The sequence below is a fragment of the Squalius cephalus genome, assembly GCF_949319135.1.
Source record: "Squalius cephalus genome assembly, chromosome: 8".
NCBI lineage: Eukaryota > Metazoa > Chordata > Actinopteri > Cypriniformes > Leuciscidae > Squalius > Squalius cephalus.
In genome coordinates this window covers 13,476,227-13,498,208 of record NC_137129.1, presented here as the reverse complement: position 1 = coordinate 13,498,208, position 21,982 = coordinate 13,476,227, and the positions used below count along the sequence as shown (strand labels likewise).

At 37.6% G+C, this 21,982-nt stretch overlaps 1 protein-coding gene across 1 annotated transcript; it reads left to right on the top strand.

Moving 5' to 3' along the window:
• Positions 1-552: 552 nt before the first annotated feature.
• Positions 553-19,035, top strand: ints3 (integrator complex subunit 3). The gene is made up of 29 exons (XM_079878044.1): positions 553-870; positions 1,798-1,881; positions 4,281-4,364; positions 4,467-4,580; positions 4,959-5,043; positions 5,128-5,194; positions 5,316-5,457; positions 7,530-7,659; positions 7,741-7,838; positions 7,927-8,118; positions 9,689-9,776; positions 9,926-10,005; positions 10,715-10,806; positions 10,946-11,052; positions 12,124-12,243; positions 12,473-12,602; positions 12,690-12,744; positions 12,839-12,942; positions 13,160-13,324; positions 14,111-14,264; positions 14,360-14,428; positions 14,965-15,040; positions 15,556-15,669; positions 15,749-15,797; positions 15,901-16,068; positions 17,428-17,528; positions 17,651-17,723; positions 17,830-17,983; positions 18,099-19,035. Exons 1-29 carry the CDS (start codon positions 787-789, stop codon positions 18,174-18,176), a joined length of 3,057 nt encoding a protein of 1,018 aa, XP_079734170.1. The 5' UTR covers positions 553-786; the 3' UTR covers positions 18,177-19,035.
• The last annotated feature ends 2,947 nt before the right edge of the window (positions 19,036-21,982 follow it).

Here is a 21,982-nt window from a genome sequence, read left to right as displayed (position 1 = left end):
GCAGTACCAAACGTTTCCACTAGATGAAATACGCTTCCCATTCGTTTCCAATGCGGTCATCTTTGACCACGATCAGTAGCCCGTGTGACTTTTTTTTTCCAGTACAATATAACCTCCCCCCCCCCCCCCCCCCCCCCCCCCCCCGTAAAATTTTCGGTTGAAAATGACCGAACAGCACCAGAGGGTTAATTATCACATATATGTTATGTTATATTAAATCCCTGCTGTTAACCCAATTAAAAGTCAGCACGTATATGTATCCATGTGTTATTTTCATCCCATCCTTATTGTTTGAAATTTGCTATTTTGTTATTTGCATCCCATCCTATTGTTTACTGTCTGTCTTGAGTTTTTGCCCACATGTTTACACAGAAGCAGCATTCTTGTCAAGTTCCACGGGCTTCTTTTTGTCTAACGGGTCTCGCTGATAGTGCCATCACCGTGATTGGTCAACTGCCACGTCAATCAAAATGCTCAGCACGCGATTGGTATAAATGGGTTTTTTCGCTCCACCTTCACTCCGCGTTCGGAACACTTCCGCTAGGCCACCATGCCCTGCGGAAGTTGAATTGTTACAGTTGGACACTGTGGAAACACTGGAGTGGTCGCGCGAAGGTGGCGAATTAAGAGTCGTAAACACACTGTAGGCACCTAGGACTGGGCGGAGAGAGGGTTAACTAGTTCATAAGCCCCACAGTCCCACGTAAACAGTGAAAGAAGGGTTTTAAACAGCGCCCTAAACCCCCGTCAGGTCCCGTGTGTGTGGGCGCAGCGAGGCGGGAGGAGATGGAGCCCTCGCCGGCTAAGGGTAAAGCACAGGGTCGCCTTCTGGTGTCCACCAGCCTGGACGCCAAAGATGAGCTGGAGGAGGTAGGGATCGACTCATTCCCTTTGGCCGTTAACTTCGTCCTGCACAACACACATTTGTGAAGAAAAACATGGTGAAAACTAAGTACAATAACAAAAGGACAAGCAGAATTGAGAAGTTGACACTATCAGACTTGTGGGATCACTCAGAACAGGGTTGATAGTTCCAGGGATGGCTTTTGTACTCTTATCTTATTTGAAGATTAAAATGCAAAGGAAGGAGTTGTTGCAGCAGTGGAAACATTATGTGTGATGAACACAATGATGTTACTATGTCATATATGTATTAAATGACAGCTGATGGTGTCAGTGACTCTCCATCTGCTGGGAAAGGTTTTAAACAGTGATGCAGTCATGTCCTTCAATTGAGATTAGACTATTATTTATGAACATTTGGGGGATAGATAGATAGATAGATAGATAGATAGATAGGTCTATTATAGGCTACATTGCTATTTAGTTGCATTTCAGCTATGTTTAATGGTAAGATAATTATGAAACAGAAATGTATACAAAAACACCAATTACATATGTTTATGAAAAATATAAGTGTCAAAAATTTGTTTTTTAGTGAGCAGTGATATATTATGGAATTGGTTGTATTTTAATATAATAATCACAATTGTCAATTACAAAAATATAAATGTAAAATAGTACTCCATTATAATTATATGCATTATTATTAATTACATTAGTGTAATTGTAAAATTACGATTATTGTTGTTGCTTTTGTAATTATTACATTAAATGTCTTTTTTTTTTTGTCTTTTAAATGTCTATTAAAAAATGTCTTCAAATAATATAGCTTGTTCCCCCATACGATTAAATGTATGCTTTATTAACTACAGTATTAATTTGTTTTTGACGTTCTTGCATGCACCCATATTGATCTGTAATGTGCTAACCAGTTTGTGTGTGTGTGTGTTTCAGCGCTTGGAGAGGTGTGTGAGCATCACCACGTCTATAACCAATGGGCTGTCAGAGCGGGAAGCCAATGATGCCATCACTGCTCATGTGAGTGTTTATTAGTCACACATCCACCTAAAATAGCACACATCAGGATTCCCACATCATAAAAACTTGCACATATAATGGAATTTTAAAGTTGTGAGTTTTCAGGACATAATAGAAATTAGTAGAATACAAAAATTAGACTTCTGTAAAATGTAGATATATTTTCTAGCAGAGCAAAATGTTATTCTTTTTGAATGCTTAATTTGGGAACCATATGTCCACATAACTTTAATATATCTGTTGACACTTACTGATTTGTATACTGGGGGGGCGTTAAAGAGGTGGTATAATGCCCTTTTCACAAGATGTAAAATAAATCTCTGATGTCCCCAGAGTGTGTATGTGAAGTTTTAGCTCAAAATACCCCACAGATATTTTTCAATAGCATGGTAAAATTGTAAATTTTTGAGGGTGAGCAAAAACACACCGTTTTTGTGTCTCTCCCTTAAAATGCAAATGAGCAAATTGCTCTCAGCACAGAGGGCGGAGCTTCAACAGCTTATGTCCTTTTACCGCACACAGACATGCACTGAACATTTCAAAAACTTTTAGCCTTTTATGTTCAAACCAAAGTCGTACAATGATGGATAGACTCGAGAAGAAGTGACAACATGTAGACAACATTTCTGAATGGTTAGTTGATGAATTTATGTAGCTTATGTGTAGTTATCTTCTCACATAGTTATCTTCGCAAAAACGCATTCTGTGTGACTAGCCCTAAGGATGATACTTTAAATATAATAAGTGACAGAGAAATAGACATCTGATTTAAATAGACTAATGATTTTTAAATGCTTATCCACCAATTATCAGTTAACTGTATATTAATAAAAATTCATTGGTCCAAAAGTGTGTCTGAAATCACTTACTTTCTGATTAGGTACTTAATTTGAATTTACTTAGCATTCGCGTCCATTAAAAAGTATGTTCTGTATAATATGAACGTAGGTAGTATGAAAGAAATTTAGCCCCCATGTCTAAATACCATGTCGTTACAGTCACGTGACCTATCAGTGTTAGTTGTGTCGCTTCACTGCCATTTATAAATCCTCTTCCGTGGCCTCATGGGAAAGTGTCCATCAAATGTACACATAAGAATCTCGGTGGACTACTCTGTTGGTGTACTGTTTTTCATTTACTATATAGTAGGGAAGTATTTGATTTTGGACGCAGCGCCTGTGTTATCCTACATGCAAATCTTGTGAGTCAGAAATGAGGCCTTAACTTATTTCTTTGTTATTCATAATGTGGATTTCCAGCAAATGCCTGTTATATTTCAAGAAATGCCCATTTATTTAAGCAATAAGGTACTGTGCTATATTTGGAATATAGTCGTGACAGAAGGGTTTTATTACAGTGTGTTCAGTGGAGGCCCTGCAACCACTTCAGCAATGACTATATTCACAGTACAACATTCATGTCTTATTGATTTTATAAAACGGTTACTACAAAAAAATATAAAGGACAAGATATATAAAGGAAAATATAAAGTTTATTTTATTTTATTTTTGATTAAAACTTATTACCATTAAATCAAATTTAAAAATTGTAATATTTAATTACTAATTTAATTAGTAAACTTAATTTTCAGAATCATTACTCCAGTCTTCAGTGTAACATGATCCTTTAGAAATCATTATGCTGATTTGGTTTTCAAGAAACCTTTATTATTATTACTATTATCAAGGTTGAAAATAGTTCTTGTAATATTTTGTGGAAACCGTGATGCATTTTATTTCCAGATTCTTTAATGAATAGAAGACTAAAAGACAGCATTTATTTGAAATAAAAATATTTTGTAACATTATAAATGTCTTTACTGTCACTTTCGAAAAACAATAAATGCATCCTTGCTGAATAAAAGTGTTAATTTCTCTCAAAACCCAATCTGCCGCAGTAGTGTATGTCATAGCTGTTGTTATGATGACTGTGTGTGGAATGGAATACTAGGCTAACTTACTATATTACACACTGAATACTGCATACAGTAGTTTAAAAATAGTAATCGAAACCGTCAGCATTATCATGTAATCATAAATGTTTCCATCAGTGGGATGCTGCATTACTTTTACCCACAGGCTTATAGAAAAGAAGAACATCATGACGTTTAGCGCACTGGTTAGTGCATGTTGACGTGTTGCTCGTGAAGTCCATGAGTTTAAATCTGGCTTGGAACTTGCAATTTCCTGATCCAAGCGTTCGCCTTTCTTCTCTTCAACATTTCTTTTCAATTTGTGACTGACTTGAGATCTGAGATCAATAAAAGTGTCTTAAAGAACTAAAAAAAAAAAAAAAAATAGTTGAGAATATTTAAAAGAACTTGGCTGTATTTAGAACCATTGTTGATGATGATGTATTTATGAAAGTATTTGATGGGGGTGATGTGTGTATGTGTGCAGGTGTGTAAGGGTCCACAGCAGCATGAGGAGGTGTGTCTGGGTCTCTTCGCGCTTCTGCTCACAGAGCCCCCACAAGCACAGAGGGTACGTCGATGTTTCATGAGATCTGATTCACATACATACCACAGAATGCTCTTCTTCTCTAACTGTTCTCCCAGAACATTAACATAGCATTGTGTCCTGCAGTGCTACAGGGACCTGACGTTAGTGAATCGGGATGGCATGAACGTTGTACTCATGAAAATCAACCAGATCCTTATGGAAAAGTTTCTTAAGCTACAGGACGTGTGCCGCACGCAGGTGGGCCCCTGTCTGATGCCGTTGAGAACTTGGGATGACAGGAGCTGTTGTGTTTCTGTTGATTACTTATTTTAGTATTATTTATATACTATTTGTATTTATAAATATTTATAATTACATTTTATATTTTTAGTTTTCATTTACAAGTTTTAGTAATTGTATGTCCTGTCATTTTTATTATGTAATTATTTTTGTAATTTTTAAAAAAAATAATTTTAGTACTTCAACTTAAACGTTTCAGTTTTTCAATAATTTTATTTAAAATTTACGTTTTTTTTTTTTTTTTCAATTAATTACAACATTTTCAATGAAGTGTTTCGATTTCATTTTAATGTTTGTTAACAGCACCTTTGACGTCTCTTCTTTTTGTGTGGGCAGCTGGTGTGGTTGGTCAGAGAGCTGGTGAAGAGCGGAGTCATTGGAGCAGATGGAGTTCTCATGACACTCATGAAACAGATCGCTGGTGCGTTCACACACAAATGAAAGTCATTCTACATATTTACTACGTTCCCCCTTTGTTGTTTGTCTAACCTACGTCAATCTGCAGGGGGAGACATCTCCAACAAAAACCTGTGGTTGGCAGAGAATGTGTTGGAGATCTTAGTGGATCAGAGGTGAGAGGTTTTAAGTCAAACAGCATGTGATGTGACTGTTGCTTTCTGGCCGGTAACTACGTCCATGCAAATGGACCAGAGTTTATTATTAGTTTCATGAATGTGTTTGTCTGATGGACAGAGAGTGGGTGCTGAAGAGTGGGATGTTAGTGGCCATGTCTGTGTACACATACCTGAGGCTCATAGTGGACCATGGGACGCCAAACCTGCTGTCGCTCAGACAGAGAGAGGTGGACTTCTGCATCGGACTGCTTAGAGAGAGGGTGAGTACAGGAAAGACTTCAAATTTGGACGTATGTTTGTTTGTTTTTTGTTTTTTTAAGAGTTACACTACTGGTCAAGTTTGGAATAATTATGTTTTTGAAAGACGTTTCTTATGCTCACCAAGGCATCATTAATTTAATCAAAAATACAGTAAAAACAGTGGTATTGTAGTATATATTATTACAATTTATTATAATTTCCAATTTGAATATATTTTACAAGACTTTTTGTTCCATTGACTTGAAGACTCATGCATAGAAGTTTCTGATTCCGCTACATTCTGAAGTTCAAGTTTGGTAAACTCTTGACCTGCGAATTTGCATCACGTGGAGACGCATGACCAACAGAAGATTGATGTGTTAGAAAGTGACCTCTTAGCTAAAATAAAAGAATACAAACTTTTTGCTGTAAAGTGTATATTTGAGTAGATTGTATATTTTGGTTAGTTTTTTTTTTAATTGCCGCAATATGTGACATCATATCACGTCCGTTGCAGTGTCCATAGACATTTCACATGCTCAAAGTCTGGTGTGACTGTAATTCATTCCTGTGATGGCAAAGCTGAATTTTCAGCAGCCATTACTCCAGTCCTCAGTGTCACACAATCCTTCAGAAATCATGCTGATCTTTTTTTTTTTTTTTTTCATTTTTATATATTCCAAACTTTTCATGAGTAGTTTACATTGAGCACATGGCGAAATTATTTTTGGGGATGTTTTTTTGTGTGTCTGTGTTAATGAGTTAAACTGGATAATGAAGAAAAACTGGCCAACATTTGTTTTCTAGGATGCACCTCATGAAATAGATTTTTGAGCACACATACTCTGACACATTGAGCCATGATGCAAAGCTTTAAATCTGGATTGCAACATTTTTAATTGCATTTTCTGTATAAAAGATCAGAAACGCATTGAAAGTTAAATCGTTTTTATTCAGTGCGTCTTGCTGTAGACTAATTTCAAGGACACTCCCCCTGAAGCCGGCTGAGGTGAAGGGGCTCGTTCAAGGGCACTAAAGCAGGATTGTGATGTCTGTATCTGGGTCAAGAACACTTGGGATTTAACTTGTGACTTGGGCCTGAACCAGCTGTGATTAAAGTAGGCTGCCAGCAATTATTCAACAGATTTAAAAACAGCATGAAATCAGAATTGACTGTACGTACCTTATGTAAATGTTCCTGGTCTTACTGTCTAATCAGGCTTCAACTAATAGTCGCTCAAATAGCATTTGTGCTTAAATGTAGGCTATCCTATGCATCAGGATTTTTTTTTTGTGTCATCCAAACCCGTTTGACTCAATATATTTACTTTAAAAAGATCCCTGAGATTAATATTTCAATAATTTAACAACACATTTGCATGTGTACTATTCTCTGCTCGTTTAATGGTCAAGTGACATGGAGGTAAACAAATAATATTTCTGTCTATAATATACAGATATAATATTTTTTTTGTGTTTAAAGGAAGTTTCTTATTCTCAACCAGGCTAGACTTATTTGATCAATAATATAGTAAAAACAGTAATATTGTGAAATATTATTACGATTTAAAATAACTTTTCTATTTGAATATAAATATTTTTTAAATATATTTAAAAATATATTATTCAAGCTGAATTCTCAGTAGCCATTTTCTCACATGCCGCATGATCCTTCAGAAATCATTCTAAAATGTGTATTTGCTGCTCAAGAAACTTTTTTTTATAATCAATGTTAAAAACGGTTGCGCTGCTTAATATTTTTGTGAAAACTGTGATACTTTATTTTCAGTATTCTTTGATGAATAGAAAGTTCAAAAGAACAGGATTTATTTGAAATATAAATATTTTTTAAACATAATACATGTCTTTAACTATAATTCAACTTTATCAACCTCTGATACTCATTTCTGGGTAAGTTAATATTAACCGGTATTATCAGTTTTCATTCACTCAAATCCTAATGTATAAAGTCTGCCCTACATTTTTAATTTCACTTGAATGTTACTCATTAGAGATGTTTAAATGTTTTTGTTGCTGTTTCATGTGTTGCCATTCAATGGCAATTAATTGCAATGTGATTGTGTTTTGACAGTTCATGGAGTGTTTTATCATGGGGAGGGATCTCGTCAGACTACTACAGAATGTGGCTCGTATTCCTGAGATGGATTTGCTGTGGCGAGACCTGCTGCACAATCCTCAGACCCTTAGCCCACAGTTCACAGGTGTGTGAGGGAATTTCTACAGTAACACAGTAAAGATTGTGTATGTTTCTGAAGTCCTCTTGTCGCCTTGTCCTGCTGCAGGTATATTGCAGCTCCTCACCTCTAGAACCTCACGCAAGTTTCTGGCCTGCCGACTCACCCCTGACATGGAGACCAAGCTGCTGTTCATGACCTCCAGGGTAAACACACAAACACTGATACCTGACATGGAAGCCACAATTTGTTTGTGACTTAAAAGCCAAACGCTCTTGCTCTCCCTGGCTGCAGGTTCGGTTTGGCCAGCAGAAGCGCTATCAGGACTGGTTTCAGCGACAGTATCTATCCACAGCTGAGAGCCAATCACTGCGCTGTGACCTCATTCGTTATATATGTGGTGTGGTTCATCCATCCAATGAAGTGCTGAGCTCTGACATTTTGCCGCGCTGGGCGATTATTGGCTGGCTCCTGACTACCTGCACAGTAAGCAAATACTAAAAACATTTCCTAAAGTTCCCTGTGTGTCCTTAAAAAGTCTTAAATTAAGTTTTATCAAATTTAAGGTCATAAAAAGTCTTAAATACCTTAAATGGTATAAGAAGTCTTAATTATCATTTCAAGAGGTCTTAAATTTGGGGATGGAAAAGCAATAATTGTGAAATGGCTTAATATAATGTTTAAAGCTTTTGTAAGCTTTGCATTGTTTCAAAGTAAAAACGCAGCACTGTTGCACATTCTACAGACTCAAGCTTTCAGGGCAGTTCGCCCATCAATGAATAGCCCATGTTTATGCCAAGTGATTACTTTGATCTACTGTTTATTAAAGGTGCTCTAAGCGATGTTGGGTGACGTCACTTTTTGTTGACGTTCGAAGTATTGTCAAACAAAACGGAGGCTAGCTCGACCCTCCCTCCTCCTCATCCCGTCCCCTCCCCCTCCCTTCCGTGCTTCCTGAAACAGGCTTTTCCGATGTAAATTCGGGACTTTGCGCGTTCCTTCTCCTTTTCCCTCTTCTTTGCTATTTGTTCATCGGAACGTCGTCTCTTTGGTCGTGTGTCGGCCATATCAAAATTCAAGAGAATATAATTCTAACGTTAGTCGTTGTCGTTGCCTAGGACATCTCTCCTCTAGCTAACTTCCCTCTTCATGCTTCTCTCTCCTCCACTCCCCACACCCCCCTTCATGTGCACGCGCACTAACCCCCCAACCCCCACCCCCAAATCATTCTTGTCGGTTATTGGCTGGAACACTGTTTGTTATGTTTCGTGGTGCAGGTTGGCCCAATTTGTTTTTCTTGCTGTTTGTGGAGCCTGGGATGTCTACAGAGACTGTGTTTTTTTTACAGTGTGTTCAGGGGACAGGCAGCTAGCGGATAGTGAGATGTTTGCTGTATGTGACAAAAAATGTTTCAGCCTAAAAAACGCGTGACATCGCTTAGAGCACCTTTAATTATAACAATGTTTACCTTATGGTGATATGGCATACCTGCAAACTCGTCACCTTTGGAAAGGAAAGTTTCGATGGCATTTTCTTTTTTAACTCTGTAAAATGCCTAATAAAGTAGCGTTTATAAGCTCAGTGCTGCTTTTTTTAGAGGTAACTGCTATATTTCTGCTATCCATAAGTGGCATCTTCTGTCAGAGAGTGAAAGTGCATTTTTATTCAGGGTGTCCGCCTTTTTTGACCAATGAAAAAGTTCTCATATTTTTTTTAATATACATTTAATCATTTATACTTTTGACTCTTTCCTTTTCTTAAAAAATGCCTGAAATGTGAGTTTTATAATTTTATAAAACTTTTTGTTCTTGTCAAAACCTGTATTATTTGATGCCTGAAATGTGAGTTTTATAATTTTATAAAACTTTTTGTTTTTGTCAAAACCTGTATTATTTGAACTTTAAAGTTTAAATTGTGGTTTTTACAGTCAATTTACAGTTTAAAATGTTTCCATACACATTCCCCTACCTTGCCCATATGGTATTAATTTTATTTGTGCAGGTCTTAAAAAGGGTCTCAAGAATTTAAAAAATCTTTAATTAATTTTTCCCCGCAGTCTAATGTTGCTGCATCTAATGCCAAACTGGCCTTGTTCTATGACTGGCTCTTCTTCAACCCTGAGAAAGACAGCATCATGAACATTGGTAAGAGAGGCATTATGCCATTACTGTGTCTTTCAGCTTTGACTTCATAAACAGACATGTAATAACCATATGCTTTGCCTTAACCCAGTCACTGATGCTCTGTTTTGTTCTTTGATCTTTCTCTCTCCCTCTATCTCTTTCTCTTTCAGAGCCAGCCATTTTGGTGATGCATCACTCCATGAAGCCACATCCTGCTATTACAGCTACACTTCTGGACTTCATGTGTCGGGTGAGAAACCTGTTTCTCAGCTCTTACTGTATCTAAGAGCTTGTTAATTTCTTGCTCATTAAGTGTGAGTCATGGCTTTAAAAATAGAATCACCAGAATTTAACAGAAGTGTCCTTTTAAAATACACATTTAAAAACATCAAATCAAAATGGACAATTTTTTAATACGTGTATTATGGTTTTCAGAGTAAATAACTTTCCCTCTGGAATTACTGTAACACTTTACAAGAAGGCCCTATTAGTTAACATTGGTTAATGCATTTATTAATCTTTTTTAGTTTAATTTTTTATTAATTAGTTTTTATTAATCTTTCTTAACATTAGTTAATAAAAATACAACTATTCTTTGTTAGTTCATGTAAGCTCAGGTCCATTGAATAATATTAACATACAACTTTTGATTTTAAAAATGTATTAGTTAATGTTGAAATTAAAATGAACTAAGATTAATAAATGCTTTAATTAATATTTCTAATGTAGTTAACTACTGTTGAGACAAATGAGAACTAAAATAACTTTTTTGCCGATAATATGAAAGGAATCCAGTTGCAGTCCAGTAAAAAAAAAAAAGTCCTGTCCTGCATTATTTTCCACTGAATATTCTGTTTGACTCTGAAATAAATAGCATAATACAAGGTAAATGTGTTGTGAATGCCAGTTATTGTTGTGTTTTAATTCTTTGGTTTACCCGCTGTCGTCTTCTTCTTCAGATCATCCCAAACTTTTTTCCTCCTCTTGAGGTTCAAGTGCGGCAGGGTGTCTTCAACTCTCTCAACTTTATCATGGAGAAGAGAGTTCTGGCGTTAGTTTATCACACACGCACACAATCAATACCATGTGCTCATACAGACACTTCATCAAGAATGCCAACCCATGTGACCCTGCTGTTTTCAAGATGCTTTGTTATATAATGATCCTGACTATCTCTCTCCCTTTCGCAGTCATCTAGCACCTCTGTTTGACAACCCTAAACTGGACCGTGAGCTGCGGTCTATGCTGAGAGAACGCTTCCCAGAGTTCTGCAGTTCCCCGTCACCGCCCTCAGAAGGTCAGAGCTACACAGCACTCTTTCATTGCAAGTCATGTCAATAAATAAAAGCTCCAACCCAATTCAATCCACCAGAACTGTTATACAAAAAGGCATTTTGGCTTACTTTTTTTTTAGCATACTATGATTTGAAAAGCAGAGTAAAGTAATAGCATTAGTATGAGATTAGGAAATATATAATTGCCTATTAACATCTTATACAAGGAGGAGGGATTTGTGACCATTTTGTGTAGTTGAGGTTGTGGTCACATTTATTAAATGATTGAACCTAAAAGTTGATCATAAATGAATTTTAAAAATAATAATTTAGCCTACATGCAAATATGTATACTGCTCAATACCAGGGGGTCTCTTGTATTGAGATCCAATTGTATGTCTTACTACTTAGTTATATACTTTTCTGTTTCGTCAGTGAAGTAAATGCTTTATTAGAAATATGTAGTGTAGTGCAGCAGTTCTGTCTGACTCCGAGGCCCCTCATTGTCAAGGAATTATTTTAATTGATTATATTTTTATTATATTTTATTAAATTTCTACCCAATTAAGTATTTTAGAGCTTGACATAACTAGAAATATTTATATTTATTATAAAAATGTTTTGACTTTAATATTGTATTAATTTCCTGGTTTTGGTTACAAACTTTATATTTATAAGTTTGTTAGTATAAATAATCTTTAATAAATTTAAAGAAAATAATTACATTAGGTAATTCCAAAAGTTTTCACCTTCTTCAGGTCTTCTTATTTCTTAAGTATTTTAGAGCTTGACATAACTAGAAATATTTATATTTATTATACAAATTTGTTTTGGTTCTTAAAACGAAAAATAAGAAATACGTCAGCTTACACCTTTTTTCCCTGTTATTTTAAGGCTGGTTTTGTCTCATTTTAAATAATTTTAAGTCATCTTGTGGTTAAGGCCTAGAAGGCCCTTGAAACGAAGGCCATCTAGTGTGCCCTGGACCCCTAGTTGAGAACCATTAGTCTACAATCTCAAAAGTCAGTGGAATGAAATTCTGCTTGAAGAGTCGTATGTTTTAATGTTGAACATTTGTTTAATCTGTCATGTAGTAAAAATGGAGGAATCTGTTCCCTTGGAGATGGACAATCATGTGCTTGATAAGGAGGATGGTTGCTATGACACCACAGATGCTACCTTCAGTGATGATGAGGAAGAGTTGAACAACAAGGGTAAGATGCTTTTAGTAGCGGCAGATCCACTTTAGGTCAGGCCTTTAGATCAACCTATTAAGAATAAGATGCTCTGTTTCACAAAGTTGTTTTAGTTTGAGTGGAGCTTATGTGCTATCTAGATCTAATCTAGATCAGTGACTCTGGCTCAAAATTATGCCCATGACCCAATTTTGTATTTTCAGTTCATATCAGTGGCATCATGATATTCACCCTTGTTTATCCCAAGGTAAAAAACGAGAGTTCAAGTTCCAACAGCTCAAGGAAACCTACATTGAAGAACCTGCTGACATCACACCTTTCGTGGACCAATTGGACGAGGCGCTTAAAGAGAGGGTTCTCCAGCTGCAGAAAGGGAGGTGAGACACTTGATTAATAACCTGTATTATGGATATATTAAGATCTCAATTGCATAAGTCTCATTTGTGCGGCTCTTTCTCTCTCAGTGACACAGAAACACACTGCGAGGTCATGCAGGAAATTGTGGATCTTATTTTAGAGGTGAGCTTTGCTCAGGGTGAATATTTCGAGCTGAGCTTCAAATACAGCTGACTTTTTACACACTTTTTTTTTTCTTTCATTTGTCCTATTTCAGGAGGATTTTGACTCGGAACAGATGTCCACTCTAGCTTCCTGTCTGGCTGAACTGTTTAAGAGTCACTTTAGAGGAGATGTGTTACCTGAGGAGATCACAGAAGAGTATGTTTTTCTCTTTCTCTCTGACTAGTCCTGCCAAGTCGATTAGCACACTATCTAGTGGTTAGCACTTTGAGCCATGATGCTCATCTGGGACATGTGTCTTCCAGCCTGAGTTGTATCCTTATCCCATTGCCCCTGTTTTCTTCCCATTATGTCCTGTTACATTTGTTTATTTTTCTTAATGAAGAGGCTAATATGTTGCTGTGTGTGCTAATAGGTCGCTGGAGGATTCCGTGTGTAAGCCGGTGTGTCTGATATTCAGGAACTTGTGTCAGATGCAGGAAGACAACAGTGGCTTCTCTGTTCTGCTGGACCTGCTCGCTGAGCTGTACCAGAAACAGCCGAAAATCGGTTATCATCTGCTCTACTACCTCAAAGCCAGGTACAGTCAAATGTTCTTTAGTCCAAAAAATATCAAAAGCAAGCAAATGACGAAGTCATGATGGTAAACACAGAAGGCTCTTCTCATCTCCTGTCCTAGCTCTTTCAGTTTCACTTTTTGAATGACAGACTACTGTCACCTGCTGGTATGGAGAGTTATTCTCTCTCATGCAGATGCAGAACATAAATGCTAGTAGGCCATTGGCTGTTGTCTTTGCGACTTGTTCAAGTGAAACTTTTTTACCCAGACACAAGATAAGTGAGGCGATACCACAGTTGACTTTCATTGTCACTAATTCTTTGATGAATCCCACTTCACATAGCTGTATATTAAACATGGACAGATAAATACTTAACGCTGGAGATTTGTTGTGCCTGATTTGGAAATTATGCTATTTAGGATTTTTTCTCTCTGAAATAGAGCTGTATGATATGGGTTGTACCCATAATTGTGAAAATCCAGGTTGGGCAATTTGAAACAACGTTAAAACAAAATAAATGTGGGCAGCATTTTTTGATTGTATATCAATATGGCTATAACATAATTAATAAGAATCACAATAATAATAATTATAATAGGAAATATTATTATTATAAATATTATTGAACAAAACTAGGAAATATTACAGTTCACTGTAAGAAAAATTGCTGCATCTTTAAGAAAAATAATAATAATAATAATAATAATATCAAATTAGTTGGTAAAATTACAATACTAATATTTATGTATGTTTTGAAATCTTAGTGTTTTTATAGTAGACTGTCATTTGTATGTACGTCTTTGCAGCAAAGCAGCAGCGGGGAAGATGAGTCTGTACGAATCGTTTGCTCAGGCCACGGCTCTGGGTGACCTGCACACCTGCTTGATGATGGACATGAAGGCCTGTCAGGAGGATGACGTGAGGCTACTGTGCTATCTAACCCCCTCCATCTATTCAGAGGTAATGCACGTGCACGCATAGACGTCATACTCCAACACCATGTGCCTGCAACTGAGAGTTTCACACCCTTTTCTTACTTTTTTTGTGTTGTACAGTTCCCAGATGAAACCCTGCGTAGTGGAGAGCTCCTCAACATGATCGTAGCTGTCATTGATTCAGCACAGGTTTCAAATTTACACCTTTAAAGGGATAGTTCATCCAAAAATGAAAATGATATCATCATTTACTCATTCTCATGTCATTCCAAACCCAGAAGACCGACAAACATTCTCGAAACACAAATAAAGATATATTTTTAATGAAGCCTGAGACCTTTGTGTCTCTCTATTGAAAGTCCATTACACTAAAGTTTTGATGCTTCAGAGAGTTCATATCGAGATCATAAAAGTAAGCCATGTGAATAGAGCAATTTAATCCAAGTCTTCTGATGAGACTCAATCACTTTATATGATAAACAAATTTAATTTAGGCTTTTATTCACATATAAACAATGATAAACACGCATGCATAGAGCACATCAAATATGGTCAACTGAAGCTCAGCTGTACTTGCTTGACGCACAAGAAACGATTAATGTTTTTGTACGGTGTGACTGATGACAAAATTTCCATTTTTGGGTGGACGATCCCTTTGATACTGATTACATTCAAATTAATTTGTTTTCCAAATCTCTATTAACCTCTTCCTCTTGTTTTCACAGCTTCAGGAGCTGATGTGTCACGTGATGATGGGTAATCTGGTCATGTTCCGTAAAGACTCAGTCCTCAACATTCTCAGTAAGTTTAAGTCAGTTTAAGCTCTGATGCTCCATCTGGCCCCTCAAGTTTCTGATCAAATTGCATTATTACACCAAACAATTATGCGGACATAATTTTTAGCCGGGCTGTCATACAAAGAAATTATTAACACATGCAAAAACATAGTAAAATAAAACCTGTAGCTGTAGTTTGCCTTTTTTGCCAAATAATTTTGTCAGATAAATACCTTAACCAAGTTCAGTGTTTTGGTTTTCCTTCATATTAAAAAAAAAAGAAAATATTTTCCTCGTATTTTCATCACATAATCGAACTTGTAGGGTCATAAAAAAAAAAAAAAAAATCCCCTCAGGACATCACTTTTGGCAACTACTGAATTCTTAGCTTGTTTTGTCAGTGTAGCCAGAACATGGATGTCAAACTGACTCTGTGCTAAAAGCTTTAGTGTGAAATCTGTGTTTATCTTTGTGAATGTGCCAGAATTTCTTCCATGGCTTTGTAAATGTTATTTTCCCCTCTGCATCTGTGTGTTACAGTTCAGTCTCTGGACTGGGAGACATTTGAGCAGTACAGCACATGGCAGCTTTTCCTGGCGCACAATATCCCTCTGGATACCATCACCCCCATTTTACAGCACCTCAAATACAAGGGTTAGCATCACTCTACATAGACACACACTTTCACTTTACACTTAAATTTCCCATAATTCTCTTCTCTCTCTATTCGCAGAGCATCCTGAGGCTCTATCCTGCCTGCTGCTGCAGTTACGCAGGGAAAAGTAAGCCTTTTCACACAAGTGGTTACTTATCTTTTCTGCTGTGGGACAGTCATTTTTTTTATTCATTTTTTTTTTTCTTTTTTTTTTCTGTGCTGTGCTGAAGGCCAAGTGAGGAGATGGTGAAGATGGTGCTGAGCCGACCCTATCACCAAGAGGATCAGTTCACCACCAGCATCCTGCGGCACTGGGCGGCTAAACACGATGACCTGCTGGGAGAACACATCAAAGCCCTGCTCATCAAGAACAACAACATGCCCCGTAAACGACAGAGGTAATGACATGTTCTTCGGCTAGTTCGAAACCCTCCTGTGACATTGAACCGAAAGATAGATGCTGTGTGGTTAAGGCCCTGGGCTGAGGACACAAAGGTTGCAGGTTCAAGCTCAAGTGGTTTGACCTCAGGGTCAGTATCCCTGGAGAAACATGAAGTACATTGAATATTTACAGTATAAGATCTTGGCAGTGGGCAAGTTTACTGCCCACTCATTGTGTCATGACTTGCAAGTATGATGGCACGAAGAAACAAATATTTTATTTTTTAAAAGTTTGACTTATTATTAAATATCTTTTAAATAAATTATTAAATATGCTTCCATGTGTTCATGTTCAACAAGTAAATCTTGCCCAAAAAAATCTACTTTTAACAGTTTGGGTTGAAATGATGGTTTTCTAATTGGGGAAAAAAGCACCTGTTCAAATTCATTTCAAATTATATAATTTAATGTTTACATATACACAACTGTTCAAAAGTTTAAGGTCAGTAATGTATATAAATTGATACTTTTATTCAGCAAGGACTCAGTTACAGTAAAGATATGTATTGTTACAATAGATTTCTATTTCAAATAATGCTGTTCTTTTAAATTTTCTATTCTTAAATAAATCCTGGGAAAAAATGTTTCCACAAAAATATTAACCCACAAAACTTATTTTAAAGTCCAACTGAAATCAAAATTGACCCTATTTACTTTGTTAGCGCATATTACTAGTCTTGAAAAATTAATCCGTGCAAGTTAATACACAGAAAAAAATTGTTTGCCGTCGTAATCTTTAATCAAAGTCTGAAAAGTTACTTCCGGTCTGGAATGGCGTTCCTTCTCTGATGATGTAGGTTTGACGGCTTGGGTTGGGAAACGCTTAACCACTCCCCTCAAACCGTTAGTCTGCTATGAGTGAGAGATGGAGAGGAGGAGCGCTAGAGTAAAACCCTGCCCTCTGTTCAATATTTACTGGGAAATACGTCACAACACTGGAGAAATGTCGTTTGCAACTTCCGGTTCACGCGGACTTTAACTGATAATAATAATACGATTTTTTTTTTAAGCAGCAAATCTGCACATTAGAATGATTTCTGAAGGATCATGTGACACTGAAGACTGGGAAATTCAGCTTTGCCATCACAGTAATAAATTACATTTTAAAATATATTCAAATAGAAAATAGTAATTTAAAATTGTAATAATGGTTCACAATATTACTGTTTTTACTGTATTTTTAACCAAATAAATGCAGGTCTGTTGAGCATAAAGAGAATCGTTCAAAAGCATAGAAACAAATCTTACCAAACTTTTGAAAGGTAGTGTAATTTTTGAATATACACATATTTGAGTTGTGCTGTGTTTTTGTGTAGCTTGAGGAGCTCCAGCAGTAAACTGGCTCAGCTGACCCTGGAACAGATGCTGGAACATTTGGACAGTTTGAGACTCAATCTCAGCAACACCAAGAACAACTGTGAGTTCCCCCCCACAGCCAATACTCTTAACACCACTAAATTCTTAGCAGCCTGGTTGTCTATTTTACCGTTCATATTGACTTAAACATTGATATCTGAATTCTTCTTGTTGGTGTATCAGTTTTTTCCCAGACGCCCATATTACAGGCCCTGCAGCATGTTCAGGCCAGCTGCGATGAGGCCCACAAAATGAGGTGTGTTTTTGCTTGACAGGGCACAATTATCAGCATTTATTTATTATTGTATTGTATTTTCCAGTTTTTATTTGACTAAATATCCATCGCTTCTTTCTTCTGTCAGGTTCAGTGATCTTTTCTCATTGGCTGAGGAATATGAGGATTCCTCCAAACAGCCTAAATCTCGACGCAAAGCCCCGGCGTCCTCGCCACGGTCCCGCAAGGGTGCTGCTCCTCAACCCTGCAATGAAGAGGAGAGCGCATCCAGCAGCGCTTCGGTAAATCTACACTCACAAATTGACACCATCACGAAGACCTTCAGACTAGCACCCATATTATTATTATGTTCTACTCGTCATCTGTTTTCAATGACTTCTGTTGACTCCCCTCCAGGAGGAAGAGGACTCCAAACCCAAAGCTCCCAAGAGGAAACGGAAAGGCTCATCTGCAGTAGGTTCTGACAGCGACTGAGAGGACAAATCCTCATGCCAACCACACCCAGCATAACCACGCCCCCTCTGTGATTGTGTCGTCACTGGAGACTACCTGTCAATCATCGACTCCAGCCAATCGGGGACAGCCTGTCCAAACACTCTCCTACTGTAGGGGTAGAACTCTTTCTCTGGACTCAAATGCAGAGGAGCCTGGGAGACAAGCCTCTACTATCTCTAACCACTGCACTGCTCGGCTATTTTAAGCCTGAGAGTTTGGTTAAGTGCAAGGATGGGCGCAGTGGGGGCGGCTAAGCCTGGAAAATCTAAACCCAGACTGGCATAGACTGACAGATGTACAAACAAGACAGACTGCCTTAACAAAGAGGGTTATTTAATGTTCCTCAATGGCCCATCCATAAAAATTCATGGCAATGTACTTCAAAGAACGATTACCCACTAACGTTAGTGAACCCGGACTGTAACATGAAGTACAGGGATCTTAAACTGATTAAAGATTTTACTGCATTTGGAGGTTCATTTTGGAATGGTGGAAAGCAGATATGGGCCTTCAGGTTCAAGCCTTTTATCTTTTCATATTGAACAGACCTTTCCCATGCCCATCATTAATAAAGATTGACACTCTGTCCTGTTTGGACACTGTGGCTCTGCAGAGTGGAGCCGGAGACTTTACAGAGGGTCTGTGAGTTTTTATCTCATGTTTGAAATGCACAGAGTTGCAGAAAGCAGGACCGTACAAATGGAGGACTTGACTTGGACTTTTTAAAGAATTCTTTCTACTGACTTATTTTCATAAAAACAGATTGTAACTATGTTAAAGGACTATGATATTAATAAAAAAAGGGCGGAAAAAGTTTGGTTTTCTTACCAAAATGTCACATTTGAAGTCTTGTATTCTTGTTGGGATGAAAACAAACCTGTTTGCTGTCTTCAATAACATACTACTCTACCATTTCTTTGGTTTGCACACTGGATGTACATTATGCTTAACATGCAAATTGTCTGTATACATACAATACCTGGATAATCAGATTTTTTAAAGTGTATCATATACAAAAGCCCATTTGTATACCCATATACAAAAGGGCACACACTACACACTCTGTCCCACAATGCATTGTTCGGCTGATTAGGCCTTCCATTTCCAATGTAATGGATGAATCAGAAGTGATATCAGCCAATATTTTTAACATTTCTTACTTTGCTCACTATTTGATCCATCAATTTAGAATTAAATCTTTACACAAGGTTAGATTAAAAAACAATTATTTTATTTCTAAGAAAATGTCTAACCTGAATAATTTGATGCAAGATATTGAACTGATGTTTAGAGCTGCCTTGATGGAAATTGCAACAAAAAAAAAGAAAATTGTGTTGATTTGAGATTCTAACAAACCAGGCTGTAGGTTGTCTGCATGCAAGTGTATACGGTTTGACTACCAAAAGTGACAAATTTGCACAGATTGGAATTAAAAGCATTTTATTAGACACTTAAAATGAGTTTGTCAAAAGCAACTTAAAAAAAAAAAAAAAAAAAAGGCAGTAACAATACTAATGCTGATATCAGTTACAACGTTTTTTATAGGTGACATCATAGCTGAAGTTTTTGGTTAGGGTTCTTCCTTTTTGGAGTAAGACTCCTCAAGACAGTCAATGGTTTGTTCAGAAACAGCTCCAGGCCTTCTCTCTTGGATCTCCGAGGAGAACAGCAGTCATTTGGGCTGTCTTGCACCTTTCTTGCCGAGCCGTTTCTCTTGTTTGTGGAATTGAACACGGAATTTGAAGACATGGGTGAAGAAAGAGAATCCACCGGCCTTTTCCTTTCTGCACATCGTCCCTGCTTATGGAATAAAGACTCCCTCCTGCTGACGCTGGGACTGGCAGCCAAGGCCCGAAAGCCATAAGGTGTGGTGACCTTTTCAACATGTTCCAGAGACATGGCTGCACACGTCGAAGGGTCTGAGAGATCCTCTGAGGCAGATTTCTGCAGACGTTTCAGCTTGATCTTGGGGGTAAAACGAAGTTTGGCAGAAATGTGTGGTGAACCAGTGGAAGGCCGATGTCTAGGAGACTGTTCTTCTGGACTTTCTGGAGATAGTAGCTTACGTGTGTCCTCATCTTTTGATTTCTGAAGAGACAGTGATAACTTTGGAGGAATAATAAATTTTGGGATTCCTCTAGGGGTTAGTGGTAGATTTTGCCTGGAGAATCCTTTGGGTGTCATGATGTTCTGTAGACTAGCTGAATCCGCTCCACAAGCAAACATTTCTCCAACTTAAGAGATGAAAAATCTATCTTCTCAGATGCTCCACAGATACTGAGGGTTTACTTCACTTGTAAGAGGTCTTGTATAAAAGTGCTGATGAGTAGCAGGTGAACAGTATCACATTTGATTGGTTCACAGCTGAAATTCCTCTCAAATAGGAAGGGTTTACTGAGGAGTATGATTTTCACAACATTAACAATTACACCTGTTGAAATTATACTCCCCTCACCAGCACAAGTTTATAAGTTCACAGACTCCATGAAACGCTGTAAAATCCCACAGATCTTTGCAGTGCGAGGGACACTTCAAGACCATGATATGGTCAGCATGGTCCTGCCAGTCCAGCAGCTCAATAATCTCTGGAACAAAAATTTGTTGTTAGTATGTTTACATATTTTAAATTGAATACAGTCAATTAACAATTAACAATTACCATCACACACCTGCAGGTAATAGATAGGTGTGTGGGAGGGAAGACAAAAAAAAAGTCAAAAATCAAAAAAACAAAAGGAAATCAATCAATCAATCAGAGTAAAAGTGTGTGGGATTTCCTTTTGTTTTTGAAACAGTATTGAAAACAGGGAAAAAAACACAGCGAGTGTTGCCTACTTACAATGTTGATATATTCCATGTTCCCTGGTTTTCTGGCAATTTTCACTGCCACCTTATCAACAAAACAAAACCTACAATTACATATACAACTTGACAGATGCACTAAATAGTGAACATAATATACATTAAGATGACTTAGTTGATATTATGAGACAAGACCATTTGCTAGCTAATTATTGTAAGGAAATGATGATACCTCAAGGCCATCCTCCAAGAGTTTCTCTTCATAGACGGAGCCGAATCCCCGCTTACCAAGCATTCTACCAATTTCATACTGACTCAGAATGTCTTCTGTTAAAAGATTAATAATAATAGTTGGCATGAAATGACAAGCTTGGACAGCAGTGAATGTAATGTTTGAGGATATGGCAGTAAACTCACCCTCAGTTGTCACGTCCACTTTGTGACATGATGGTGGACTGACTGGACTGTGGTGGACTTAAGCTGGAGGGGTTTGAACCTGCTGATCTGCAGGAGGAACGACTTCAACACTACTAGATAGAGGTTCCTGAAGACCATGATCTCAGTGCCTGTGCTCTAGAGTATTTTGATCTAAAGCAGGGAATATCAAACAAAAGCATGGCCCCCCCATGACTGCAGTGTTTTCAGGAAGACAATGAGGTTCAGGTTCGTTGGAAACCAACGTGCCTCTAAGCACCGTGGGCGTTGGGGTTAACAAATCGATTTCCTGAGGGCTCCGCAAAGGATTGGGTGTAATTTGATCCCTTTCGAGAGAGGGTGCCCTCAGAGGCCCGCGAATGGCTTCAGGGTCTTTTCCCCCGAAGCCATCTTAGAAAGAAGAACAGTCCTCAGATGCATTTTCTCCTGTGAAGGCATCGGCGAGAGTGTGGCTTCGACCCCCAGGCTCATTGAGGGGGAGCTCAAGCTGCAACAGTCTCTTTTTGTTGTTGCCTGTACAAGGAGCCAGGCGCAGATGGCTGGGTCTG

What these genes read in the sequence shown, in the direction of transcription:
- ints3 (XM_079878044.1), top strand. Translation starts at nt 787, where the DNA reads ATGGAGCCCTCGCCGGCTAAGGGTAAAGCACAGGGTCGCCTTCTGGTG. An exon ending in AGGACGTGTGCCGCACGCAG is followed by an intron (nt 4,581 to 4,958) that starts GTGGGCCCCTGT and finishes TTGTGTGGGCAG; the next exon opens with CTGGTGTGGTTGGTCAGAGA. An exon ending in CTCCAGCTGCAGAAAGGGAG is followed by an intron (nt 12,603 to 12,689) that starts GTGAGACACTTG and finishes TTTCTCTCTCAG; the next exon opens with TGACACAGAAACACACTGCG.